Consider the following 27,689-nt stretch of genomic DNA (forward strand, 5'->3'; position numbering starts at 1 on the left):
CACTTTTATAGTAAAGCCTTTCCCATTTTACTATAAAACAGTATACTGTTCTCAGATTAAGGTGCGGCACTGCTTTTCATAGGACTTAATACAATGTAGCTATATGACAGATTCCATGTTGTTTATATACATGCTTTAATAGGACTTGACATGTACAGTGTTTGTCTTAACAGACACGGTTCCCTTTGAACCTTCCCAAAGGTGATGTCTGAGTGAGGTCAGACGACTACAGAAAATAGAGGTGGGACCCAGTCGAAAAGAACGTTTTAATATTAGTACACACACTGGCCAAAGAGAAGATCATGTAACAATCTATTATTTTTTTTAAAGGAAGTGCAACACAAAGCAACCAACACAACACACACATCCAAAAGAATGAAAAGCACAAACACATGCAGAAATCATGCAAACCAACAAGTTCAAACAAATAAATGAAGATTCAAACCACACAAATAATATTAATATTCCATAATTAAAACGTTCTAAAACATCATATCAAAAGATAAAACATAAAACTTTAGGAAAATCGAGCTACTTCCCGACAACAAAAAACAAACCATCTCTGCCCCATACACCAGCTGCTTTAAACTACATGCTTCTGACATCAAACTTTAAATACATCATCAGGCAGAGGCTGACAGAGATTGGGACCTTTACGACTGGTGGCACAGAGCTTTGATGACCGCCTCAGCCATGGCCCGGTGGACCTCCCCCTCCATGTTAGCGTCACTGCTGCTGGGTAGAATCTGGATGGCTCCGCAGAGTGGGGCGAGCAGCCGCGGAAACACAACCCTGTGACAACACACACACACACATACTCACTCTCAGATATAAGAACACATATCAATAGCCAATCCACCGGCTAACTTGGGTTTTGGACCGTGGGAGGAAACCCACACATACACTGTCCTCATAGCTAGTCACCCGGAGCAGGGCTTGAACCCACAACCCTGGAGCAGTGTGACAGCAACACTACGTTTTGCACCACCAGGCCGCTCCAAATACTATCCAATCAGTAATAGCACATCTAGTGGACAACCTGTATACTGCTAAACATGCGAGTTATGCCCCTTTCACACATGCGAGGTAATCCAGAAATGATCCGGACGGAGGAGCTGTATTTGTGAACACAAACACCAGCAACATTCCTCACGGACATTACCCAGACTTTGTCCTCCTAGCACCACAGTAAAGAGTCAGCACGTGATAATGGAGCAGGAAATGTTCAGGAGTTTCTCCGGCAAACGCTGCGCCACACCTAAAGCATGCGTTTCATTTCCAGCTGCGAGAATACGTCTGTTGTGGAAAATCTCCCACTGTGAGCTGCATGTGTGAAAGGACATCTCTAGGACATCCCTGGACCTGATACTCTGAAGTTCCTCTAGAGATTCTCTGGAGTTTGTGTGAAATGAGACATTGGTTATAAACCAGTTCCATAAGGTACTTGACACCTAAAATACAAATGTATCAACTATATATATATATATTTGTATTGGCTACAACTGTGCAGATTGTGCCCAGTACTTTCACACTGATAAGCCCCTACCTGTAGGTGAAGTGAAGGAAGCCATCCTTGCCTGTGTGATGGTAGCGCACATCATAAAATGGGACGCCAATGCCATGCATCTCACAAAGCCACTGTAGCTGGCCCACTGCATCATGGGATCGCAAATCATCGCTCTTGGTGGTCAGAGGTACATTCCATTTGCCTGTTTGGGGGGCTGGACCCCCTACAGCCCGAGAGAAGAGCTGGGTGTTCTGAGGACTTGGAGATGGATGAGGAAGGGGGCGTCTGCAATTTTGGGTGTGTTGTGTGTTCTGGAATCGAGGAGGTGGTAGACAATGTTTAGGTGTAGCTTTCAGAACGGGAGGGGAGAGAGAAATCTCTTCTCGACGCTCCTCTTGTTTGGTCCTGGGGCTGGAAAACATCCATTGGACGGAGATGCAAACTCCAAACTGCCTCTTGAAAGCTGAGGACAAGAGCAGGTAAAGAAAACCCAGGGACACAGGAAGAACACATATGACATTAAAAACGGTTAACTGGTAAGCTAAATTTTCTGGCATTGTGAAACAAACCTCAATTGAAATTAAACGAATGAATGGCTATTTTTTCCAAATCAAGTACAGATATGTAATAATCAACAAAAACTATTTGTCGCTCCTCCTCTGGTTTGAAATATTTCAGGCATGGACTTCACAACAGGAAAACAATATTCTACATCAGGCTGGATCCACTTTTAACATACGGTGTGAAACACTTGTGTCAGTGTGCAGCAACAGATGAGGTACACTTTCTGACATCTACGAAATGAACCAGCAAGGTAGATGTGGCTAACAGTGGACGGGCACAGCGTTTAAAAGCTTCAGCATCACTGCTGTGTCTGAGCCACTCGTGCCAGTACAACACACTCTAAAATACCATCGCCACTTCAGCGCTGAGAATGTTCCACCACCCAAATAATACCTGCTCTGTTGTGGTCCTAATCATTATGCCGAAAGGGTATTGTGTATATTAGGCACTTATGCTTTAGCGCAGCGTGTGGATCATCAATGCTAACATGTTTTTTGACAGAGGCAAAACCTCAAAATTAATACCAGAGATACTACTCATAAGAACTATGGTATTCTCTTTTTTTGGCTCTAAAGGTTCCTGATAGATGTGCTTGAGAGATTTCACTTCTGTTTGTTTAAAAATGGGTCAAACATCAATGGAGCAAATATTAGCTCCATTCAAACCATTAGCTACATGAACTAGGAGGAGGAAGTTTAGCATATTGCTTGGTTTTCTAATAAGCCTCATAAAAGCGAGTCTGAACTAATAGGTAGCTTTATGCCATTCTACGTGGTTTTAAATTATCCTGAATAACAATTCATAATTTATTTAATGAATTATGAATTTAAAAATGTTAAATTAATGTTAATGCTAATGACTGACAAAATTGACAGTTTGTTGTGTAGTTCATTTCCAAATCATGTTATTCATAGCTACGGTCGATTTTAGCCTGCTGTATGCTGTGGGGCAAAACCTAGCATTGCCGTTTATGTTATTATGATGGACTCATTTCATTAGCGAACTTGACTTTAAGTGACTTGCACATTTCTTTGAAATAAAGCTCCTTATGACCTTTTTTACTCCTGAGTCTTGCACAGTAACACTCGCTTATGACTGGAAAGTTTTCCTTACAGTTTTGTCGCTGCTAACAACCAAACATAGCTAGAGTGGGATAGCAAGCAGGGAAAGGCACAGCCAATCACACTGGTCACGTGTGTTATGGGGAGGTCGGACTCGAGTAGATAACGTGATTTAACACTTTCTGCACCTCTAGTTTAATGAGATGCTGACATTAGTTTTTTTCCCCTTTTTGGAGGGGTTCAAATTATTGGTGGGGACATTTCAATAATCGCTGAATCTTGGTGGCGACACGTCACCTCTGTCCATGCTAATTTTACAGCCTTGGTTCTAGGTGATATCATTCTTTGCATTAACAACATTCACTAATCTTACAATAAGCTTAAAAACAAGAACAGTATACTCCACAATAGCCATTATACTGAATCACAGTTACAAAACAGTCTCTCTAAAGTAAGCAATTTAGCTTATGGGTCTCCTACCAGAATCTAAGGGCTGAATATGTACCACTGCGTACAGGAGGGTAGACTCCAGGCTAACTTTATGTGTATTTGCAGTATTTGGCCAGAGCTTATGCTACTGTTCATCCCACATTTCATAGGGAATGCAAGAAAAATATAGGGAATTTGCCTCCATTTGCTGCACACTGTTAGCATTCAGCCATGACAAAAAAAATTTAGAGGTCAGGATCTGCTGTTATGCAATTATGGTTCAATCATAAACGACACTCCCAAAGGTATTAGATGGAGCTCCATCACTCCAACAATCAATTTGACTGCTCCAAAGACCCATGCCAGGTTGGCTTCTCCTCTACCTGATGCTCAGCACTGAGTAGGGCAACCTAGCTTCATGTGCATCTGCTCCAGTGTGTCCCATTGAGTTTCATGCTCTTCTATTACAATTATAAATGCTGTATGTGCACAATATTCACAGGGAGTACATAGAAGTAGCTGATTTTACTAATTATAATGGGTGTCTACAAACCTTCAGGCACATATTGTAACTCAAAATCAAACATTTCACGATTTAATTGTACTTTTTTTGGGGTGATGAAAACAGAAATCGAGAAGCCATTTCTTATCCTGTGCAAACTTAGTCTTAATCATTATAAATGTCTTGCAGTGAAATTGGAAAACTAAACAGTAAAACTAATCCCACAAATTGTACTTTACACATTAACATGATTATTTTGGATATTCACAGTTATGTTATTGATCTTACAGATGGACACTCAGTGTATTTCAATCAAATAATTCAAAGTGACAGAAGTGCATGTTCACATAGGTGTAATAAATCCTGTCATGACATTAGGCCTAGGAAAAAAAGTTCCATTTTCATCTAATGTAACTGTTACAAACTAGGGTAAGGCCATACATCAAAGTATTGCAGGCAAAACCAATTTAAATCAATACGAATCTGAATTATTCCTGTCATCCTGTTATACTATTCAGTGATTCATGTTCAGGTTTTGATTGCTCTTTGCTAGGCCTTAATTATTTCCCCACCTCTGTTGTGTCTTTATTTGCATTTGATTAGCATAAATTAGCATTAAGCTCGTCAGTGGAGGATGTGCTCAGCGTGGCGTTTGAGAGACATGTGCTCTGCAGGTATCCTGCTCTCCACAGAGCTGCACAACAAGACAAACCATCAGCCTGCTGCAGCCATCAAAGCCTCCTGCCTTTCACACGGGGCTTGTTTACCGCTGGAGATGAACTACTGATGTATATTTGAGTTCTACACAGCTGTAGACTGGCTGTACAACTAGGCAAGGTCAAACTCAAAGTTAAAACCCAAGCTTGAAAACTGAGTTAAGAGATTTAATTTAATTCATAAAGTTTTAATCTAAAATTAATAAGTGTCGTAGAACCACATATATGTGAGTTTCTGTAGGACATTTTTCAGGTGTTTTTCATGTGAGTAAATTTGACTTTCAAACCTACACTCTTGGAAAATGGTAAAGTAGAGGAGGGCTGTGCCATAATCGTATCATTCACAATATTATTTTTCGAAATTTGAACATGATAAAAAAAAAAAATCATATTGTGATAAGAGATATTATGACTTGTTAATGTAATGACATTGTGCAGTTACACATGTAACATGTAGTGCATGTTAATAATAAGTCATTTGCAGTATGCAACAGAAGTATGGTGGAAAGTGACTTTTTTCCAAAAATAGAGCATCTTTAGTTGTGTGAAGGTGGTTTGGTTATAAAGTATATAATGTACAAAAAAAATAAATAAATAAATAAATAAACCTAAGATATTCACAAAGCATGTTGGGGAAACACAACTAATCTATTTCACCACCTCAAGCAGAAGTATCCAGCTGAGTATGATGGAAGTCAAAAATGCAGTGAAGAGAACTAAACGGTTAGTGTTAGCTCTAACCCAAGCAGACAAATGACATTGACTCTAACCTAGCATCTATTTTATATTTGTTTATTTACTGTGAAGTTATAGGTTTTCTGTTGCATTTTGGTGGAGAAATGTGTTAAATTTGTTACATTATTTTACAAAAAATCAAAAACTTGAAAACATACTGTTGTTTATAATATAACCAAGTGTTTACTGAATGTCCAAAACCATTATAAATACTTCGATAAAGTATTATGCAGTATTATGTTGTGTTAATACATTTTTTTTTTTCAATGTGTCATATCACCAAGAATATCGTAATTGCAAAAAAACACCCTGAAAAATCTTGATTTTTTTAGAATTATAATTGCCCACTGGTACGGTAGAGATACATTATTGTTACTAATTGACATTTTTACACTAAATCAGTGTAAGCTACATCAATGGTTTTCAAGTCCAGTTGTGTTCCCTAAAGATACATTCTGTAATGTAATAATCTTTTATTATATAACTGTGTAAAGAAAAAAAAGAAACAAGTCCTGTTGATGAAGTGGTGTATATGAAGTCAACAGAAATTAAAATCTGCAATTATGATAAAGTAAGGTAAAATTACGTTCCCTAACTGAGGTACTGAAAGGTACCATTGAGGGTACCAGCACATTGACAGGAAAAGGTACCATGACATTGACTTGCATCCGTGTACCTTGCATTTCAGAGACCGAAATGAACCCTAAACAAAACTAAGAATTTTTTTCCAGTGGTTATTCACCATTAACAATGCAACTGTGTGCAAGAGGAGGCTTAATCCACGTCTGTGGAAATCAGCCCATTTACGCTTTCGTTTCAGGGGGACTTAAAGGAAATGCTTCTCCCTAGAGAAATTGTGCTGTCAAAATTGTACCAGATGTCTGAGGCGTTCGTACAGAGTGAGGATAATTTGTCAAACTTTAAAAAAAAAAAAAACCTCCAGATTGAATAGAAACGTTATTTTACATTTGTTCCAGGCCGTGTTTAAAGCATGTGTGGATTCCAAAAGGCCCCCCAAAATTCTCCTTGGAGGGAAAGTGACATGACTGGATGTGAAATATCACCTGATTCAAAACTTATCTGCAAGTTTCTCTACAATTTCTCTTCACACCACGCTGAATGACTTCTATATCAATGATTGAATCATGCAGAAATTTGGGAAAAATCGATGGAATTTCCCTGAAAGCCTGCTTACTCAAAGTTAAGCCTGGAGGAACTACATTACACCGATAATGTTAATGCGGATTCACCTGCAGTTGTAGGCTCTGTCTAGGCTTAGTGTGTTCAGTGAATCATGTGATAAGGGTTCAATACTCTCTGGCAGAAAATCCTCCACAATCCCTTAGCAAACCACACAAACTGCTCCACTATAATCTCTGAACACATATCTCTGACAGCTGAGCGCTATGTGACTTGACTGAGATCGTGAAAGAAATCCTCTTCCATCTGTTAACACCTCAGTAACTCCAAACCTCCAAAACAACTCCTTTTCCACTAAATGTGACTGCTCACTGGAGTAAAGAAATTGACCTACATTTTTAAATACACACATCTACCAAAGAACACAATAAGGATCTGCTTTATTTTCTAACTTCAGTAAAGATCAATTCAAATTAGTCTTCTGCTCACTTGCTTCAGTTCATAAAATATTTTATGAAAATAATTCATTTGCCAATTATCCCTCTAATCCCAATGCTCGGTGTCTGAATTGTGTGTTTACTTCCTTAGTTGTGCACTGAAGCTAAAATGCTAATGTAGCTAACAACTAACGAAGATTTATATAGCATCAGCTAGCACTTACTGTCCAACTAACAGGGAACACTCTGCTAATATTATGTAATGAGTCTATAAACATTAGGAGCTAATGTTCTCAGAGTAACATTAATGGAACGTTGTAGCAACATTACATGGCCTTGATTAAAACTCGTACAGTTCTAGTTTGAAATGATTATAATTATTAATTTCATTAATATGAGCCAAGACATTCCTCCAGCTTAAAAAAACGTGAACATTCAGAAAACGGAACAATTCTGAATTATTATATTGTTAGAATAATGATATTAGCTGGATGTACACTTGCTTATATGGTTTATGCCTATGTGCGGACAACCTCTTAATTTGACTAGCCTTGGCCCATTCTCCCTTTGCCTACAGTTCCCATCATACCTTCAGCCACCACCTTCTTGGCCATGGAGGCGGCATAGTGAGAGGAGTAAGTCACCACCGCGTAGACATCCTTCCCCTTGGGTCCCAGGGTCTTCAGAGTGACATCTTCGACTTCATCCGAGAGCAGCCGCATCATCACGAGGAGCTTGTCGCGGCCCAGGCCTGAGGGTAGTTCTCCCAGACACAGCTGCCTTTTCTCCGTGCTTTTCCTGACCATCAGCCGGACGCCCTCCATTAGAGGGTAATGGTCTAGGTTCTGGATAGCTGCCGTGGCACTCTCAGCGTCTCCATACTTTGCATAGGCAAAGCCACGGTTCTGACCACTGAAGTTCATCATTAGGCGAAACTCATACAGCGGTGCCACGTGCTGGAACAGCGGAATCAGACGATCCTCATAAACGTTCCTTGGAATCTTACTGATGAACACCTCACAGCCAAGACCTGGAGCTGGACCCTTCCAGCCTAACAGAGGAGAGACAGAGAAGGAGAGCAGAATAAAGAAAATTGTAACTCAGGAGAAGAGAATAAATGTACAAAAAGTGTAAAAGTACCTTTAAAAAGGACTACAATTACAGTCAAATAATTGGTACATTTATGTTCCCTAAATAAAGGTATGAATACACTCCCTTGAGGGTACCACCACAGTGAACGTTTTTCTGACAACGTAGGTATTTGACGCAAAATGATGCTTTACATTTGGTTTATTGTTCAAAATATTATTGACTAATGCAAGAGTTGCTAGGTCTATAATATAAATATAGCCATTTTGTTTACTATTCAACAATATTTAATGAAGAAGAATCAACTTTATTGGTCCTCTTGGGAAATTGCTTCTCTGCATGTAAACCATCCATGGTAGCGAACACACAAACGTGTGTTCACATGTTCACTGTGAACACACGTGTGCGCACACACACTCGTACATCCAGAGCAGTGGGCTCCCAACCATTGCCTCTGGAGTAGTTTGGGGGTTAGGTGCCTTGCTCAAGGGAACTTCAACTGTAGATGGTTTCTTCCTCCCAGTCCTGAGAATTGAACCAGCGACCCTCTGGTTTCAAGCTCACCTTTCTATCCCCAAGGCCACAACTACCCCCCAACAATACAAGTCTCATTCTTCATTCATTCATTCATCTGTAACCGCTTATCCAATTCAGGGTCGCGATGGGTCCAGAGCCTACCTGGAATCATTGGGCGCAAGGTGGGAATACACCCTGGAGGGGGTGCCAGTCCTTCACAGGGCAACACACACACATTCACTCACACACTCACACCTACGGACACTTTTGAGTCGCCAATCCACCTACCAACGTGTGTTTTTGGACTGTGGGAGGAAACCGGAGCACCCGGAGGAAACCCACGCGGACACAGGGAGAACACACCACACTCCTCACAGACAGTCACTCGGAGGAAACCCACGCAGACACAGGGAGAACACACCACACTCCTCACAGACAGTCACCCGGAACGCGAATCGAACCCATAACCTTCAGGTCCCTGGAGCTGTGTGACTGCGACACTACCTGCTGCACCACGGTGCCGCCCCACCTCTCATTCTTTTAAATGATAAAAAAAAGAAAAGAAAGAAATTTAGGCCAAAACCTTATCTTAAAAGCAATGTACCCTCCATCAGTAACTGTTTACCTGCCACAAATATGGACAGATGTTGTTGCCAAAATAATGGAAGCAATAAATGAAGAAGAAATTGCAGAGCATCATGTTTTCATCCTAACTCCTGTCTGTAGCTCAAAGATAATTCTCACAATCTGTCCTCTGTGTGTGTGTGTGTGTGTGTATACTCGCACGTGAGCACAAATGAGTGATCCATTTTTATATTGATAAATATTGATCTTAACATGGAATATGAAATAGTAACCTGAAGTTTAACATAAGCCGAAGCTTAGAATAATAATGCCTCCGCCTGTCACCAGCACTACTCAAGTGGACAATCAGCATCTCATTCAACATTCAAATACTATTCCACACATACGAACATTCAGAAAACCATCATTAAAGGCAATTCATTCATATCTCCAAAACCAGGCTCGTGTCCAGAAAACAAGTGCCTTCCAAGCCCGTCTATTAGAGATTTCCAGAGACATTCCTGCACACGATCATGTATTTTTCTCTGAATAAATCCTGGATAACAATGATAGGCAAGATGCAGGTAACAGTGTGTGAAAGGGTCTGAACAGTTGGTGCACAAATTGCAGATGTGTCAATCACAAAAACACAAAGACGGTTAGTTAATGGGCATGTTGTCCGAAGTCATGACAGAAGGTGCCAAACCACAGAAAAGAAAAAAAAGAAAAATTGGGGCTGTGTGTCAAAGCTCATGGCATTAGCTAAAAATAGTCAACAACAGGCCAAAACAATGATGAGCTGAGGTGAAGGCTAATACCACCAAGTAAACTCAACACAGGCAGGCTTTGGAAACTAAACCCACTCAGTATAAATGAATATCACAAAGGTGAGTCTTAATCTCAAAAAGGTTCCTACTTCCTATGAGAAATTCTGGATTCTATGCTGAATTAGTGGACTACGTGTCCATTAAGAGGGAACTGTGCACGTTTGGTTGATACGCAACCCACGATTTACAAAGTGCTCAATGAGTGGCTAAACTTAAACTGGTTGTTTTAGGTAGGAGCTGATGAATCAAACCTAGGGCTGAATGAACTGCAACATTTCTGATAATTACATCAACTGTGCGATTATTTTCAGTAAATTAAGTCCACTTCTTTTAATAGGGCTGTGTTTGTGATGTTAAAGCATGTGGATGTTGAGTTATGTTTAACGGCTCTTACTAATTTACAGGCTGTTGCATGTAATTGGGATAAATTTCCTCCCACTTTAAACACTGTTAATGATGTAGGATATAATAAAACTGCAAATTTACAGGGTGCTACAAAACCCAAAAATAAACCTGTAGTCAAATCTATTCGTTTTTACTTTGCGCTGCTTTATTCAATGGGTTTATTTGAGCCGAATGAAATCAGCCAGGCTTCTTGTTTCCACATTAGGTTTTTTTTTCTCTAGTGTGTGGAAGCACAGTTTAATGTCTGATCCTACACACCTGATTCAGCTTCATCATTAGGCTGAGGTAATGAGCTGCTACAGGTGAGCTGGAGCAGAGAGAACACTAAACTGTGCAGAACTGAAGCTCTCCAGGGCTCATATTTATCAAACTTTCCTGAATAAGAACCTTGATCAAGATCAAGCCTCACCAGTCTAGGGCTGAATCTCAAATGGATCTTATATAGGGCACAACAAACACTCAGACAGTGCACGTCTACAAAAGGTGAATCTCAAATGGCTCCTCTACGTAGTGAACTGTACCAGTAACGTAACTGACTTCTTTCCACCAAAACATTCAGTATATTTTCAATTTATACATCTTATAGATGAACAGGAATTACTTTCTGTTCAGAAAACAATAAGACATTATTTCTTGACCTATATATAGTGCACTACATAGGGATTATTCTGGTTCATTCATAGAGACATTTGGGCCATTGCTTGATGCATTACTACTGGTGGGGCGCTATTTTGATGTACTATTTATACTGAGATATTGCATTTAGGAGATTTTTGCAAGTACTAAGGCATACATTTCTGAGTGTGTCTGGGCTGTGTCATTTTAAAAGCAAAAAGCAGTCGCTTGTAGTTTTGTAAATTGGATACGTTTGAGTTGTTCAGCCACCACATGAACTCTGCAGGAGAATGTCTTCTCCATTTAACTAATGCGAGTGTATGATATCTGATGGTTCTACGTGGGTAAAAAACTAATTTAATGCATAATCTTTGCTCCAATGTGCATCCATTTTAACTTCAACCAACTAGAAATTTGAGGAGCACTTTGATAACATTAATATGTGGTTCTGGGTGCAGCCTGTGGTCTCTCTAGCCTACATACTTGCCCCACACCTTGAGGACCTTGTTGATTTCTCAGTGAGTTGAATCAGGTGTTCTTAATTAGCTGTGCATACTGTGGGGTCCACTTGGAATGAGAATCCTTGGTGTACAGAGATCCTACTTGGGTAAATAAGTAGATTGCAGAATTTAACATTTTGTAAATCTGTATCACACCAATACACAGTTTGCTTAAACCTATACACGTTATCTCACAAACTTAAAAGCATGTAAAGGACATACTGTCCATTTCCTAACGAATTAGCACAGTTAATGGTCTAATGAATGGAGCGGCGGCCCCAAGCCTGTTCTAATTACGGGCAGGTTTTAAGATGGCAGCTCTAAATGTGAAAGAAGTGTAAGAGAGAAAAGCTGATAAATGACGACTTTCTGACACCGGCTCTTGGTTCGTGGGCAGGCCAACACTGTTAGAAAAGCCTCAACAATGTCACAGAGGTGGGAGGAAAAAGTACAGTGAATCCTCTCAGTCCCTATTCATATGCCATTCTTCTCAAAAGCACTATGTTCTCTTCGGCACGATCCGTTTCTAATGGCTTCGGGCTTTAATTGAAAAAGGCTGTGGAAGCTTTCTAATGTAAAAGTCCACTGCCTATAAACACATACCCGGAGGAGGACCACCATATATCCTTTGGCCATTGACCTGTGTTAAGGTGATGGACGTTTTGCGCTGCCATTCCAGCAGTGATCTCAGATTTTCTGGGTTCAGAACCTGGAAAGGCCATAAAACACATTTTTAAAATGATATAATTCAGCACTTCATAATCAAAATTACTTTATTATAAAACTACTAGGCATGTATTTATATAGTCAGAATGTAATCTTGCATCTCTCTCTCATATATAAAAACAAACTGTGTGTGTGAATAACAAGCTTCCATGTGTATTTCCCATAAACAAACATCAGCAGATAAATGTAAATCTACAGAGCTTGTTTTTCTTACACGTAAACGGGCTTTCTGATTAGAGTTAAATATGTACAGCCTCCAGTTTCGCGCTTCCCCTTGTGAAACCAATATAGGCAAAGAAAAAAAAAAGTTTTTGAACTTTTGAACCTCACCCATATATCTGAACAGCACAGAGAACATTGCGAGGTCAAAATATACAAACGCCCCCTAACCTGGCTGTTGTCACTGTAATGTAAGCAAACTGCTCTGTGTTCACCTTTAGCACGTCCTCTTCCATTTCACCGCAACTCTTTCTCTTCTAGTGCTTCTTTACCACTTCTGCTTGTTTTCTCTTCTACTACAGCTTCCCGCTTTCCTCCAGCTACTCTGCCGTGCTGGGATTGGTCAAAGTATTCGGCCGTTGCCTGAGGTGCAGTGGGCGTGGTCAGGACCAACAGGTGTGCTCATGGTGACCAGTGTTAATAACGCGATAAACTGTAAATTTAAATTGTATTCTATAATATCCCTGCTTTCCAGAATTATTACATAATTTTGTTTGCTTTTTTATTCATGCTTACACTTACAAGTTAGCGTAAACGGCACGTGAATCCGGTTTTTCATTTCCATACTAGAGTTTAGAGAGGAGGTGTCAATTAATCACCACGGAGTGTGACTCGGCGTCTGATTGGCTGATTCTCGGCAATCCTAGGCTTTTGTGTATTATACAGCTCCGTAAGGATGATAATGGGTGCGTTTGTTTGTTTGTTTGTTTGCTTAGTTTACACTTCCATCCGAACCAGAATCAAATGCGATATTAAAGGATGAGCATATCCACGTCAGAAAAACAAATGAACCACATTCTCACTGGTCAGGTCGAGCTGACTAAATTCGTTATTGGCACGTCTTCATCCATTTTCTCTCTCTTGGCTCTGTTTGGAGTGTGGCCGGTGTGGACACTGTGAGGCCTGTTGAAAAATTTGAATGGAGGCTGTTGGGTAACAAATAAAAATTGCGTTTCCTAAATAGTGTATGTAAGTGTGTGGTTTAATTTGGAGAAGTCGGGTGTGAGGGGAAAATGAATACAACTACAGCATAAATTAAGCATATTATTCAGTACGGTGACCAGACGTCCTCTTTTACCCGGACATGTCCTCTTTTTTAGACTTAAAAAAATGTCCGGGCGGAATTTCACAAACGTCCGGGATTTTGTTTTTCTAGAACTTACATAGAACTTCGAGAAGCGTTTCGTTCACAAACTAGTCCCGCCCTCCCCTACTCCGATTGGTTCACTTGAGTGAGAAGGGGGCGTGGTGTAGTAGCCTAAAATCTTCTGATTGGACGGTCTGACTGTAGAGCTACTGTTATTGGTCGATAACTTCTCTGTAAACATTTAATTGGTCAGTCTGCACGTCAGTAGTCCTTGTTTACGTCAGGGCTTTTCCTGTACCTACCCTCATCTCGAGCAGCTATGCCGAAACGTAAATGTAAGTTCTGGGATGAATTAAAAAATAAATTCCCATGTTTTGTGTAGAAAATTAAGGTGTAAAGGACATAAAAGCACACATAGGTCCCCCGTTCCACACAGCAGGGTTTCCCGTTTAACCAGATAACTAAGACCAAGCTGTTCTTTAGCTGGACAGGCTTGACTTTGGGCCTACGCTGGTTAAACTGAGAAATCCTGCTTTCTAGAACAGCCCCGTTTCCTCAGCCACTCCCATTCTCTTTCTGGTGGGGGCAGCATTCAATTAACGGTTTTGATTACAATGCTAATTTACCAACATTGCTAAAGTAGTATGTACACAAGCTGTTTTCATAGCTACAGTTGTAAAATGTAGACCTCAGGAATTATACATCTGCAGTAAAAGTAACTGCATGTCTTGAGCCAAAATGGGGTTCTTTGTTGATGGAAAACTGGAAAAAACTGTCTTCAAGGCAAGTGTTTGACGAAAATTGTTACATAATTTATGCTATAGGCATGTCACAATCCATGTTTGGAAAATGGAGGTTTTTATGTTGAATTGAATTAAAATTGTTTATATATATATATATCAACCTAAGATTTTGCCAAATTATTAGGCATTTTTTTCGCTTAAAATCCACTTCATGAATTAACTAATACATATTGTATAACAACGAGAGAAGCTTAAATACATATTGAAATAAATAAATGTACTAGAACATGTTTGAACTTGTCTGTGCTAATTCTACAGGCCACCAGAAGGTGGAGTGCATTGACTGCAATGTGTGAGTTATCAGCTGCGTTGCTTTCAGAGAGAAGGATGAACAGTGGGTGGATTTCATTTATTTAACCTCCAGGGGTCACCTGCTGGTCAGCTCCCTCCCGGTGAGTGTGAAAGAAGCTGCAGGAGCTTTCTATGTTTCAACTGAGCTTTGTAGAGCTCTGCAGCTGTGAGGGAATTCTACCACATCTACTCCAGATTTTGTAAGCTCAGTGGCTGTGTCCCCTGCACTGCCAAGTACAGTCATTTTTATGCGATAGCACACCTGATTCAGCTGATCAGCTCAATAACAAACCCACCATGAGGTTTGTAGCAGAGAGAACTTTAAACCACGATTTCCTAACTCTCAGAGTATCTGATTTAACTGAGCTTCGGGAGTATGTGTTCATGAGCTTGTGGTGGAGAAAAACACATCCAGGAGCATCAAGAAAAGCACCCTTACCCCATCTATTATTGGAAAGTCACCACCAAAGGACCACCTCTGAGCAGGTGTTTATTTGGTGGATCATTCTCAGTAAAACTGATAACAGGACAGTGGCATTTTAACAAATGTGGTGCTGTTAAAAGTAAAATAAATACAAATTTAAGCACAGTAGGCTATCAGGCAAACTGGTCTTGTCTGGTGCACAGTTAGATCAGTGTTTTTCAGTCCTGGACCTGACAGCACACCTAACATCCAATTGCTTTGTGGTTGCAGGGATTTCTGCCCACTGCTCCTAGTGGATTACTGAGTGTGTGCGTTCACTGCCATGGATGGGTTAGATGTAGAGGCACAATTTCATAGTAAGTTGTGCAATGGCAATAATAGCCATCTTGTACATGATTTCACTTCTGACAACAGTGAAAAATCAGGTAGAGCACAAGGTCACAAAGATAAACATTACAGGCTTTTGTCTTTGAGAAAATCAAACAGACTGACCACTCAGCCTAAACTTCAACATCTGCAAATGTTTCTGGGATATGAGAAGCCGAAAATGCATGCAGCTTTTAAGATGGAAACATGGACATATATGGGTGACGAACCAAATACTGATGTTTTAGGTGGGAATTCTTTGTTATATTTGGTTAAATATGAAGTCTGCTTCTCCTTCATGATGTTTTAAATAGCGCATTTGGCTAGAACTGAAATAACTGAAACTCTGTAGCAGAGTTGTGTAGATGCCGTTTGGTATGCTGCATTTTTCTATTCGTCTCAGTAAAGCGAGTCTTGGTTGGTGTCCTAGGCCACTGGACAGTGAGGTGTGGACCCTTTTGTCAATTCAGCATCACATTCTGCACAAAGACCTGAGGAGGAAATGTAGGATAGCTTGTCTAGGTTGGCGTATATATGGGGCCATTCAGACATGGTGGTGTTCCAGTTGGTGAGCATCAGGTACAAAATGTCCTCTTCCATTTGCTGTAATTTATACAGTTTAACTAGGTGCCAGCACTTTCTTTTGAAAGTGTCGGTGGCTTTCCATACTCACCGCCGCTACTTGCACTTCAAGGGTCCCATTCATTAACAGATGTATTTTTCTTTCGTTAAAAAAAAAAGGCTCCTTAAATGTATTATTCAAGATAAAAGTGTACATGCAGCGTGTAGGAAGGGGCTCTTGCAGCGAAGGACCGTGTGATTTTTAGTGTGGCACGACACGCTTGATCAGGCTGATTGCAATGGAGGTCAACACAGTAATGATTAGAGGAATAGCAGGAGAGAAGCAAACACACTGAGCTACAGTCCCCGCTTCAAATAAGAATGCATGTCTTATAGAACAAGTAATTAGGTGTAGACTAAATCATTAAAGGTACACGCTGCGATTTAACAACAACAAAGCAGTGATCCCGTGAAGATGAAGAAAGAGGCAGGCTGCTGCTCAGCTTCTCATAGCTGCCGCTAGCCTGAAGAAATCCACTTTATAGCTGCTATAATTGCATTGTTTACCTTCATGAGCAAATCCCCAGTGCTGAACGTACACCTTTAAGTGTTTTTAAAAAGTCTGCCAGGATGAACAGCTGAACTGTGTTAATGTTAATCCAGTGCTGTAGGTGTTAATTTAACACTTGGGGGTTGGTTGTTTAAATGCTTTATTCATTTTTATTATTATTATTATTTAAATCTAACATTCAGAGATAACATTTCAAAGATATACTCTTAGTGCTGCCATATGGCACCAATGACCTTTTGCTAGGATCCAATATAAAGTGAGACTTTAGAAAATGGTCATGTAAAACGAACTGTGGCTGTTCTGGGTATATATATATATATATATATACACAACTACACAAACATAACGAGTGGACATCGTGGGTAAAACACGAGAAAGCTGTAGGATGAGCGCTCTTTAAGCACTTCCTCATATTGTGAACCTTTTTCAAGTGGGTTATGAACACATGGCATTGACTGGGCTGATGAAATTTCACCGGAAATATTTACACTGCAAAATCCTCAGCGTTGGATTAACACCTACGGTGTTTGGATTAACACCTACAGCGTTGGATTAACATGTTCATTTAAATCCAACTGGGCTCAGATGAGCGCCGTACGAGAGAGCCCGACATGAGGATTGTGTCGTGTTATAATTATTGGTACACAGTAGATTCAGTGGCTGCTGATTGAGTGAGACAGTAGCTCTCTGCTCTGGGGGAATCTAAAATGAACTGTCTACAAGAGTAAATGTGTTTATACTCTAAAGGTGGTTTCAGCTCCAGGAATCTAGCTGTGCTTTTTAAACGAATAAGTTCTGGAGCATATAGGCTCTACTCTGCCTGATTAAGACACTGGGGGGAGAAAAAAAAGGAGTGAAGTTCATTAAAGAACGTTTGTGTAAAACTGCAGGGCTGCTGTAGACGTCTCCTGTGCGGTGGATTGCTGCAACAGCAACGTCGCCATTGTGTGCCCCTCATTCTTGCAAAAGAGATATCTAAAATGCTTTTAAGCAGACCTGCTTCCACACAGGCCTCTCACATTGAGAGAGAATGAAAAGCAACGAAAGGATTGCACTTAGCCTGCTGGGTTCTTTTTAGTTTCCATAAACATGGTCACCAAGCTTCTGTTTGTGATCTCTCTCATATTTGGAAAACCTTTAAAATAATATCTGGATCTTTGGAGACATGGAAACATGCTAACAAACAAGCTAACGTGGACTGCATTTGCAATGTTTCACATGATAACTAATTCTCAGCATGTGTCAGGCTAAAGTGAAATTACTCTAAAACTATTGCAGAACCACAGAATCACTTTATAGTACAATAATTCTCCTAAAAACAGCAAATTAAAAAAAGTTATAATGGTGCCACATGCTCTTAATTAAGCCTGCTAATCTGGCTAATAATGAACGAAAGCTAGTAGCTATTAATTGAGCCTTTGCAATAAAGAACGATATGTTAAATATTTGTAAACATCCCTTAAAGCTGAGATGATTCCAGCTGTTAAAAAACAAATAGGTCACTGATGCATTTCTTTTGTCTCTTAGGCTGTATTTTCTATTAAACTTTGCTTATGTTGAAAAAAGGGTTTATCCCATTGATACATAAGCGAGCACTGCTAAATAATGGAAACAGCTGATACAATCGCTGTCCAGTAAAAAAAAAACCTAAGGATGAAGGGAAAAAATTATACAGGGTGGGTCATTTACATGGATACACCTTAATAAAATGGGAATGGTTGGTGATATTAACTTCCTGTTTGTGGCACATTAGTATATGGGAGGGGGGAAACTTTTCAAGATGGGTGGTGACCATGGCGGCCATTTTGAAGTCAGCCATTTTGGATCCAACTTTTGTTCTTTTCAATGGGGAGAGGGTCATGTGACACATCAAACTTATTTGGAATTTCTCAAGAAAAACAATGGTGTGCTTGGCTGTAATGTAACTTTATTCTTTTATGAGTTATTTACAAGTTTCTGACCACTTATAAAATGTATTTAAAGATCTGCCCATTGTGTTGGATTGTCAATGCAACCCTCTTCTCCCACTCTTCACACACTGATAGCAACACCGCAGGAGAAATGCTAGCACAGGCTTCCAGTATCCGAAGTTCCATATACAGGGGGTCCTCGAATTACGACGTTGATCCATTCCTACGTCGTGTCGTAAACCGATTTTCGGTGCAAGTCGGAACATACGTACGTATTGTACGTAAATAACATACTGTAAGCACTTATCCTACAATGCGACTGGGGTGACGCCGTCCTCCTCGGTCCTGAGCCGCGTAACAGTGTATTCTTCCGCTGTGCACACCAAACACGAAGTTCACGTTATGACGTTTACGACGCAAAACCACTTAACATTTTTTATGTAAATTAACAGTAAGTGTCTGTTAAATTCTGCAGAAATATGTCCTCTATCGAGGTTGTGTACTTATTTTAAATTAGATTATCAAGAAAAAAAGTTTTTTTTTGTATGTTTATTGTTAAATTGATTTAATCAAATAATTGTAAAGGCATTATAGTACTCACATAGCCCTTCTCTTTCTCTATCTCTTTCTCCACCTTTCTCATTCTTGGTCCATGTTAAATGATGGAGTATAGTGTGTAGGTGCTGTTTGTTTATGAGGGACTGTATGCACATCAACGCCTCTTAATGCAGAGCAGGTCACTAAGCCAAATACATAACACTCAATCACACGCAGACAGCGAACCTGCTGATAAGCGTATTAAAGCGTGGGGCTGATGTAGTGACCTTGGCTATAGGGCTGTGCATCATATCAGCTTCAGACTGCTCCAGCTATCGACTCCCTGGACTCGTATTAGCTGGTCAGAACTGGGTGTGGACAGGTAGACTATACATAATGTAGCGGTAATGGAAATGTTAGTGATGGAGAAACAGCATGAAGGCTTTCATAATTAGGCAATCATGAGGATAATTAAGCCATGGCCAAATAGTGCTGAATATTAGCAAGCATATTGTTCATTCAGCAACTCCTGTCTATCTTTGACTGATTAATTTATGACCTTTCTCTCATCTCCGTATTAAAATCATCCCAGTGCTGGGCCTGTTGCTGTGAGGAGTCAGCTGCATAGTGACAGGAGTTCAGTTGCCGTGGGGTTGGCTGATACGCACATCTGTGAGCCCTGAACTACACACACACATATGTATACATACATACACACACCCACACACACATACAGGCTCCACCTCAGCCGAGGAGGAGGACGATCTCAGTCCCCCTTTTTGGCCCTGGGGCCCCACCGTAGGAACACACAATCTGTCCCACGTCAAAGCTCATATCTTCAGCCGTGTCACCGACGGCCAACTTTTCAGCGCTTTCCCACACAACTTCACATGCACTCTCTGCACTCACGGGCCTGTGGTGTTCAGCCGCTGTGTGAAGGTCGCTGAAGATTGACCCCGAATCTGTGTCTTAGTAGTAACCTCAGGATGTTTGCTAATGTTAGTGCAGAGGTGAACTACGTTTATCTCTTCATTGAGGATGATGTGAAATGTTAAGTGGTCCATGACATGGACATGGAAAATTATGTTGTATTTTTGTATAGAATGTATTGTAATATGTAAACGTTAACATTTCAGGTTCACGCCCCAGTTGAAAAATAAACTGCACAAAACATTCATTCATTGTCTGTAACTGCTTATCCAGTTCCAGGTCGCGGTGAGTCCAGAGCCTACTTGGAATCATTGGACGCAAGGCAGGAATACACCCTGGAGGGGGCGCCAGTCCTTGACAGGGCAACACACACACTCACACTTTTGAGTCGCCAATCCACCTACCAAAATGTGTTTTTGGACTGTGAGAGGAAACCCACGCAGACACAGGGAGAACACACCACACTCCTCACAGACAGTCACCCGGAGGAAACCCACACAGACACAGGGAGAACACACCACACTCCTCACAGACAGTCACCCGGAGCGGGACTCGAACCCAAAACCTCCAGGTTCCTGGAGCTGTGTGACTGCGACACTACCTGCTGCGCCACTGAGTGCCATATTTGACCATTCAGGCCCAAAATTTGTGGGTGTTGACATTTCAGTGTGTGCTTGGAAAAGAAAACTCTAAATCTAAATGAAGTGTGCTGTATTTCATTATATCTTGGAAATATACTCGTTTGTTAGGGAGCCACATTAATTGATATATAATTATTGGGCTAAATATTTTCTAATACATTAAGTTTACATTATGTTTAACTCGACCTCTTAACAGTGCTTAAATACAACACAGTCTTCCGGGGCTCATTGCTTTAGTAAGCCCAGCTTAATGTGGCTTAATGTACAAATCAATGACCTAGGAACACCAAAGCTGAGTTCAGAATTGCTCCCTTTTAGAACTCTATTGTAGGCCGAGATTTGTGTAGTGTTATTTATTTGTTAAATTATAAACCTTTCACTCATGTTATTGTCATTGACCCTTTAGCTTGAATAATAATCATGTTGCAGATTGGGAACCAGTCCAAACACAGCTCAGATTTCTTTCTCACTTTACTGGTTATACCTTAGTAACATAGATTTAAAAGCTTTGTAAGTTTTAAGCCCCCAATTATTTCAATCATTTCTATTGTTCTAGCACAGGCAGGCTCATGCACACTTCCATCCAGTTATTCATTAATTGTTTCATGAGCTACTAAAATGATATCTGCAGGGAGAAGGGGAGGGGGGACGACACAGCATTTTAATTGCCTGCGCATAGAAACTGAGCGTTCCCTGCTTGAAGCTGCTCAGCGCGACAATAAAAGCTAAGTGTCCAGCTAGCAGAGTGTGCCAGGCTGCTTATGTACGTAGCTCTGGGGCTTCCTGCAGCTGGAACCACCAGAGACGTCTCTTTCTCTCTCACTTTCCACTCAGCCGTTCCCCCTCGGCTTCTCTGTTATGGACCTGCGTCGGCCTGAGCTGCATCTAAATTTTGATGTGCACTGATTGAAAATACAGTCATTAGCATTAGCCAATAAACCTGATTTGGAATAAAAGAAGACACTATCGTGCCAAAGCTTCAGCAACTGTGGTGCAGATATATCCACTGTGTTGTAGGTCGTGTGTGTGTGTGTGTGTGTGTGTGTGTGTGTGTGTGTGTGAGAGAGAGAGAGAGAGAGAGAGAGAGATAAGGGAGAGAATCATTAAAAATGAAGGTGAAAACATGTTTTAAATTAAAGCTAAGGCAAGGTAGGGTTATAGTGATACTGATAATGATATAGTTATACTGCTATACTGATAAGGTAAAGGGCTTTACAAAATAAATGGAGCTTATTGTAAAGGCTCAATGCATGAAAACAAACATGTATGTGTTACAGTGTCTGCTCTAATTCATCCCAAAGAAGTTCTATCGGTTTGTGGTCAGGGCTCAGTGTAGGTCAGTCAAGTTCTTCCACACCAAACTTGTTCATCAAAGTCTTTATGTTCTCCTGGAAAAAGCCAAACCCAGACTCATCCATTGGATTGCCAGATGGAGAAGCGTGATTTGTCACTCCAGAGAACACATCTCCACTGCTCTAGAGTCCAATGGCGGCATGCTTTACACCACTGTATCCGACATTTTCTTGCTGTAAGGCTTGGATGCAGCTGTTCAGCCATAGAAACCAAAGGTAAGAGATAGGCTAGTGAATGGGGTTGATAAAATGTCCCCACAATTTAAGATAACAAATGCTGTGGGCTTTATACTTTTCTAGCCCATTCTTGGATAATGTACAGATGTTCCACAGTCTCCCGTTCTATCAATCTGTGCTTTTCTATGGAGATTCTACAAGCTGTGTGTGCTGCTGAACCTCTAAGTCTGTGACTACTGCATTTTAAATTAGCTGAATTGACTAATTATAACCAGCCTACAAACCTTCTATTTACCATCAATGGTACATCTAGGCTAAAGGAAGCTTTGAATGATTTTTTTATCTCAAGACATTGATCCTACCCATTGGAAATCAACATGCAATTTGATTTCCCTGTCACTTCTTCATTACAATGTAGCTCCAAACCAATGGGAAATCTCTACTTGGATACCATGACATTTGGGGTGTAAAGATGTAAAAGCCTCCCGTGCAATCAAACACTAACAGGAATGTTCCAGTATTGTATACATTACTACAACAAATTGGGACAAACTACTTGTTAAAACCCTTGGTTTGATACTAAATGTTTAATAAGAAAGTGTCCACACATTTGGACAGATAGTGTATGTGTGTGTACTGTGTCTTTTGCAACAGGTTTGAATCTGACTGAACAAATCTGGAGCTGTCTGTTTCAAAAGCAAAGATTGTTACACAAGCGATCAAATAGTAGATAATGTCTTATGATAAATGTCACAACTCACTTACTAGAAGTCAGGAAATACAGCCTCAGTAGAACACAGGAGATCTCATATTGTTTAACTTGCATTGATTTTTTTTGTCATGAAGCCTGGTGCTCTATATTAAATGTAAATTTACTTATCTTCTATTTGCTTGAAGATATTTTATTGCTTATTCAACATGCACTGTGGACGGTGTTCCTGTGTATTTGCGGGTGTGTATGCCAGGTTTCACACACGTTGTGGGGCTTGTACTCCATGTAATAGGTCAATAAATAATTATATTTTAAGGTGAAGACAAGGTAAGAGTGAAGGATAAGTTAAGTTAAGAGTAGGGGCAGAGTAGTAGTAGTTCATCAGTAGTGCATCAGTTTGAAATAATGTCCCCACCCCTCAAACATGTAAGTTTCTCGTTGATGGCTCGAGGAGCTATGAAGATTATTAGTTGTGTATATGAGTGTAAGAGGGTAGTTAGGTAGTTGTTTTTTAAATTATTAAATGTGTAGTTTTGTGTATGAAGTGGAAAATAAATATAAAAATAATAGGGGGTATTGTAATCTTATGGCTGATCTATTTATGGTCATATACACAAAGTCATGTACAAAATTCTATACATGCACATTAATTAATTGTAACCACATCATACATTTCAGACTCTCAATTGGCCGGAGCCTTTCCAGAATCACTGGATGCACACATTATTAGAAATTATATATTGTATTGTGTATATTATAACTATATTAAAATGTAGTTGTGTATATAACTGTGTATGACTGAGTAGTACTGTGCTTAAAAAATCCAGGAGCACTGCTGTGCCTGATCCTCTCATGCTAGCGAAACACACACTAACACGTCACCACAGCATCAGTGTCACTACACTGCTAGGAAACATTTAACACATCTCTCTGGTGGTCATCTAGGGTTTTCAACCACTAAAGAGCAGTGTGAAAAGGGGCTAACAAGGTATTCAGAGCAAGAGATGCACTACCATATTAACAATACCAGTAATACCATAACGATACGGTACGTGGAGTTGTTAGAATGGACTATGAAGCAGAAAGTTGTGTATATAACTGTAGATGAGTGTTTTATATGACTATGTTGTGTAGACATGTGTTTGGATAATTCTGAATATTACTGTAAGCATGTTGTTAAATTCCTGTTGCCTGTGTGTTTGCTTGTGTACAGCAGGGCTTGTGTTGTGTCTATGGCGAGCTGCTACATGTTATGAACATTAGCAATCAGGTGCACAGACGTTGCTAATTTAGTTTTGCTGATAACATGTGTCGATGGAGCTTTGTGCTGTTGTCACCGTGGCCAAGTTGGCTGTCCGTGTTTTCTGAAGCGTGCTGGTCAATATTGGTACTAGAAAGTTGCTCAAAGGGGTTTGTTTGTTTTTCCTCAACCCCCACCCCACCCCTTTTTTTTCTCTCTCTCATTCTCTCTCCGAGTAGCTCATTTCATATCATAAAATTTGTGTTAAATCAAAACACATTTGCTACATATTGCTCCTATTCCATAGCACTGTTTACACTGAACTTACTCTACACAGGTGATTTAGTTGTAGGTGTACAATAAAGCATTAATGAGCAATATGGCTGTGTGTGTGGAACAAAATATGGGTTTGATGTTCTTGTGTAAGTAAACGCAGTGTGTGCGCGTGTGTGTGTGTTTGGCTCCTGGGCAGAATGAGCAGTCACAGAGACAGTAAACTAACCACATCTGCCAACTTCCCCTTTTAGCCTCAGGTTATCAGAGCCTCACAGAACACCGATAAAACAAAAACACACAACAAAAACTAAGAAAAATCTGCCATTTACACAGCCATACCTATCTTTTCTCTTCATGTCAGCGCTATAATCACACATGTAGATGATAATGAAGATTATACACACTTTTTATTTGCTTTATATTTATGTAGGCCTAGTTACACCAGCTGGAGTTAGCAGCTGTGCTAATGTAGCATTTATAGCGCTCTGAAAGAGACTGCCTGTCTGAATGAATGTGACTTTAACCATATATTATAAAAAATTCAGAGAAAGCAAGACAGTAAAGAAGACAAGCGTGAGTTGTGTTGTTTTTGAACAACTTACTTACTTTAAATAAAGGAACAACCATGAGAACTTTAGCTCCAGCAACACAGTTCCACTGCTCCAAAGCTCAGTGATTAAACATGGTGACCTTAAACTTATGTGCAGCTTTTCCAGAGTGTCTTATTTTATTTAATTTGTTTTAGTGAAGTTTATACAACTTGTGTATGTACAGTGGATGATTTGTGTCCACAATTAGCAATGAGTGCACCTAAAAACAGCTGAATTTACTCATTATAAGAGGTTATAGTGTGTTATCTACAGCTCATGGAAAAGAGCTTTTAAGTGCATTATACTCTTTAGATATGGAATTTTGCTTTATTATGAACAAGTATGTGCTTAAACATGGAGATGTGTGTGTGTGTGTGTGTGTGTGTGTGTGTGTGTGTGTGTGTGTGTGTACTGTAGTGTGAATTGCAGTAATTGCCTTGTTTGTTTTGTTTGTGCTGGTTCTGTGGGCTGGTAAGCCACTGCTCCACTGCCTCTGATTGTTTGTCATTTGCCATTTCGAGTGGAACTAACAAGCATACAGCACAAGAGGGATTGAGAAATTGTGTGTGTGTGTGTGTGTGTGTGTGTGTGCCTGCGTGTGCATTTGTGGTGATAGCAAGTGGGGGTCTCTCTCTCTCTCTCTTTTTCTCTCTCTCTCTCTCTCTCTCTCTCTCTCTCTCTCTGTGTCTCTGTTTCTTGTCATAGCTAAAAAACAATCTTTCCACCTACGGACGTTTTCATCTGCTATGGACGTCCACATCTCTGTGGCATGCTCTGAAAGCTGGATGATTGTGCTGACGCAGATCTGTCTGTGTGTACTCATTTTGTTTTGTACATTTAAAGACATACAGTAAGCAAATGCCAGAGCCCACCCCTTATTTATACAATTTTGAGACAAGTGACCATGAAGTGCAATATTAGCAAAAACTTGCACAGAAAAAAGTAAGTATTTTGTGTTGATTATTCTCTACAGCATCCATTCTCTTCAGAAAACCTGACTTCTTTTTATCAACGAAATCTGCAGCAACCTCACTGCACACCTTGAAAATGTATACGTTTCAGAAGTTGGTTGCATTTTTTGCCTCTCACAATCCAAGAAAAGATCGGTGTTGTTGTTGTATGGGCTCTGCCGTGATCAGTTCATTGTTCTGAAACCACAAGTAGCTTGTGTAGTAGACTAATTGTCTTCTCACAGTGGAAGGATTGGATTTTTTCAGATTTGAGGAAAGGGGTGGATTTCTTAGCTGCTTCTTCAAGATAAAAGCTTGAAGTACTGTTAATTTGAAAGGTGCAAGTTTCTCATCATAGCATGGTTGTTGGGAGTTTCTATTTCTTTGTATCTTTTAAAAATACTTAACTGATTATATATTATATAAAAGGTATTATAAAAATATAAGTACTTTTTTATTTTTATTGATTATTACATTCACTTAGCCTTTTTTGACCCTCGTTCAATTGGTTTGTCTTATATCTAATCGCATTCCTTGTCTGTGCTCTTTAAGCCCCCTTGTTTCAGTGTTTCTTGGGTGGACATTACCTTTCTGAACCTGTCTAGTTTGGTCTGTTTATACACCTTTGTATCGCTCTGGTCTTTTTGTGTACCTTTTTGTGTACAGGTGCTGGTCATAAAATTAGAATAAACTAAACTAAACAAAACTGATAGGAAATAGAAAGACAAACAAACTAAAACAAGAAACACAAAACCCTGAAACAGACAAACAGGACTTTACAAACAAGACTGAACTAAAGTTAACAAACACAGGACTAAAGACTAAGCTAGGACTAATCAAACAGAATATACATGCGCTGGTCATAAAATTAGAATATCATGAAAAAGTTGTTTTATTTCAGTAATTCCATTCAAAAAGTGAAACTTGTATATTATACTCATTCATTACACACAGACTGATATATTTCAAGTGTTTATTTCTTTTAATTTGATGATTATAACTGACAACTAATGGAAAGTCCAAATTCAGCATCTCAGAATATTAGAATATTGAAGACACCTAGTGCCACACTCTAATCAGCTCATTAACTTAAAACATCTGCAAAACACCTTTAAATGGTCTCTCAGTCTAGTTCTGTAGGCTACACAATCATGGGGAAGACTGCTGACTTGACAGTTGTCCAAAAGACCACCATTGACACCATAAACAAGCAGGGCAAGACACAAAAGGTCATTGCTAAAGAGGCTGGCTGTTCACAGAGCTCTGTGTCCAAGCACATTAATAGAGAGGCGAAGGGAAGGAAAAGATGTGGTAGAAAAAAAGTGCACAAGCGATAGGGATAACTGCACCATGAAGAGGATTGTGGGAAAAAAAAACATTCAAAAATGTGGGGGAGATTCACAAAGACTGGACTGCAACTGGAGTCACTGCTTCAAGAACCATGCACAGACGTATGCAAGACACAGGTTTCAGCTGTCGCGTTCCTTGTGTCGAGCCACTCTTGAACAAGACACAGCATCAGAAGCGTCTCGCTTTCAAAGAGGACTGCATTGCTGCTGAGTGGTCCAAAGTTATGTTCTCTGATGAAAGTAAATTTGCATTTCCTTTGGAAATTAAGATCCCAGAGTCTGGAGGAAGAGAGGAGAGGAACAGAATCCACGTTGCTTGAGGTCCAGTTATAAAGTTTCCACAGTCAGTGATGGTTTGGGGTGCCATGTC

The 27,689-nt window shown here is 40.0% G+C and overlaps 2 protein-coding genes across 2 annotated transcripts in view; one reads left to right on the forward strand and one right to left on the reverse strand.

The window, feature by feature from the left end:
• Positions 1-116: 116 nt before the first annotated feature.
• Positions 117-12,940, reverse strand: dnd1 (DND microRNA-mediated repression inhibitor 1). Its single transcript, XM_066666917.1, has 5 exons — positions 12,768-12,940; positions 12,211-12,316; positions 7,681-8,142; positions 1,547-1,970; positions 117-792 (listed from the first exon to the last, which is right to left on the reverse strand). Exons 1-5 carry the CDS (start codon positions 12,786-12,788, stop codon positions 654-656), a joined length of 1,152 nt encoding a protein of 383 aa, XP_066523014.1. The 5' UTR covers positions 12,789-12,940; the 3' UTR covers positions 117-653.
• A 999-nt stretch (positions 12,941-13,939) lies between these two features.
• Positions 13,940-27,689, forward strand: part of gfra3 (GDNF family receptor alpha 3) — a 65,122-nt gene continuing 51,372 nt past the window's right edge. The window contains exons 1-2 of the mRNA XM_066666915.1: positions 13,940-13,974; positions 14,701-14,834. The gene's annotated coding sequence lies outside the window, so the exon portion shown is untranslated. The remainder of the gene's footprint in view (positions 13,975-14,700; positions 14,835-27,689) is intronic.

This window comes from Hoplias malabaricus, chromosome 4, assembly GCF_029633855.1.
Source record: "Hoplias malabaricus isolate fHopMal1 chromosome 4, fHopMal1.hap1, whole genome shotgun sequence".
NCBI lineage: Eukaryota > Metazoa > Chordata > Actinopteri > Characiformes > Erythrinidae > Hoplias > Hoplias malabaricus.

Coding starts and splice junctions, on each gene's coding strand:
- dnd1 (XM_066666917.1), bottom strand. CDS start 12,788: ATGGAAGAGGACGTGCTAAAG. Junction 12,317..12,767: donor TGGAAGAGGACGTGCTAAAG/GTGAACACAGAG, acceptor TGGCCTTTCCAG/GTTCTGAACCCAGAAAATCT. Junction 1,971..7,680: donor CAAGAAGGTGGTGGCTGAAG/GTATGATGGGAA, acceptor TCTTGTCCTCAG/CTTTCAAGAGGCAGTTTGGA.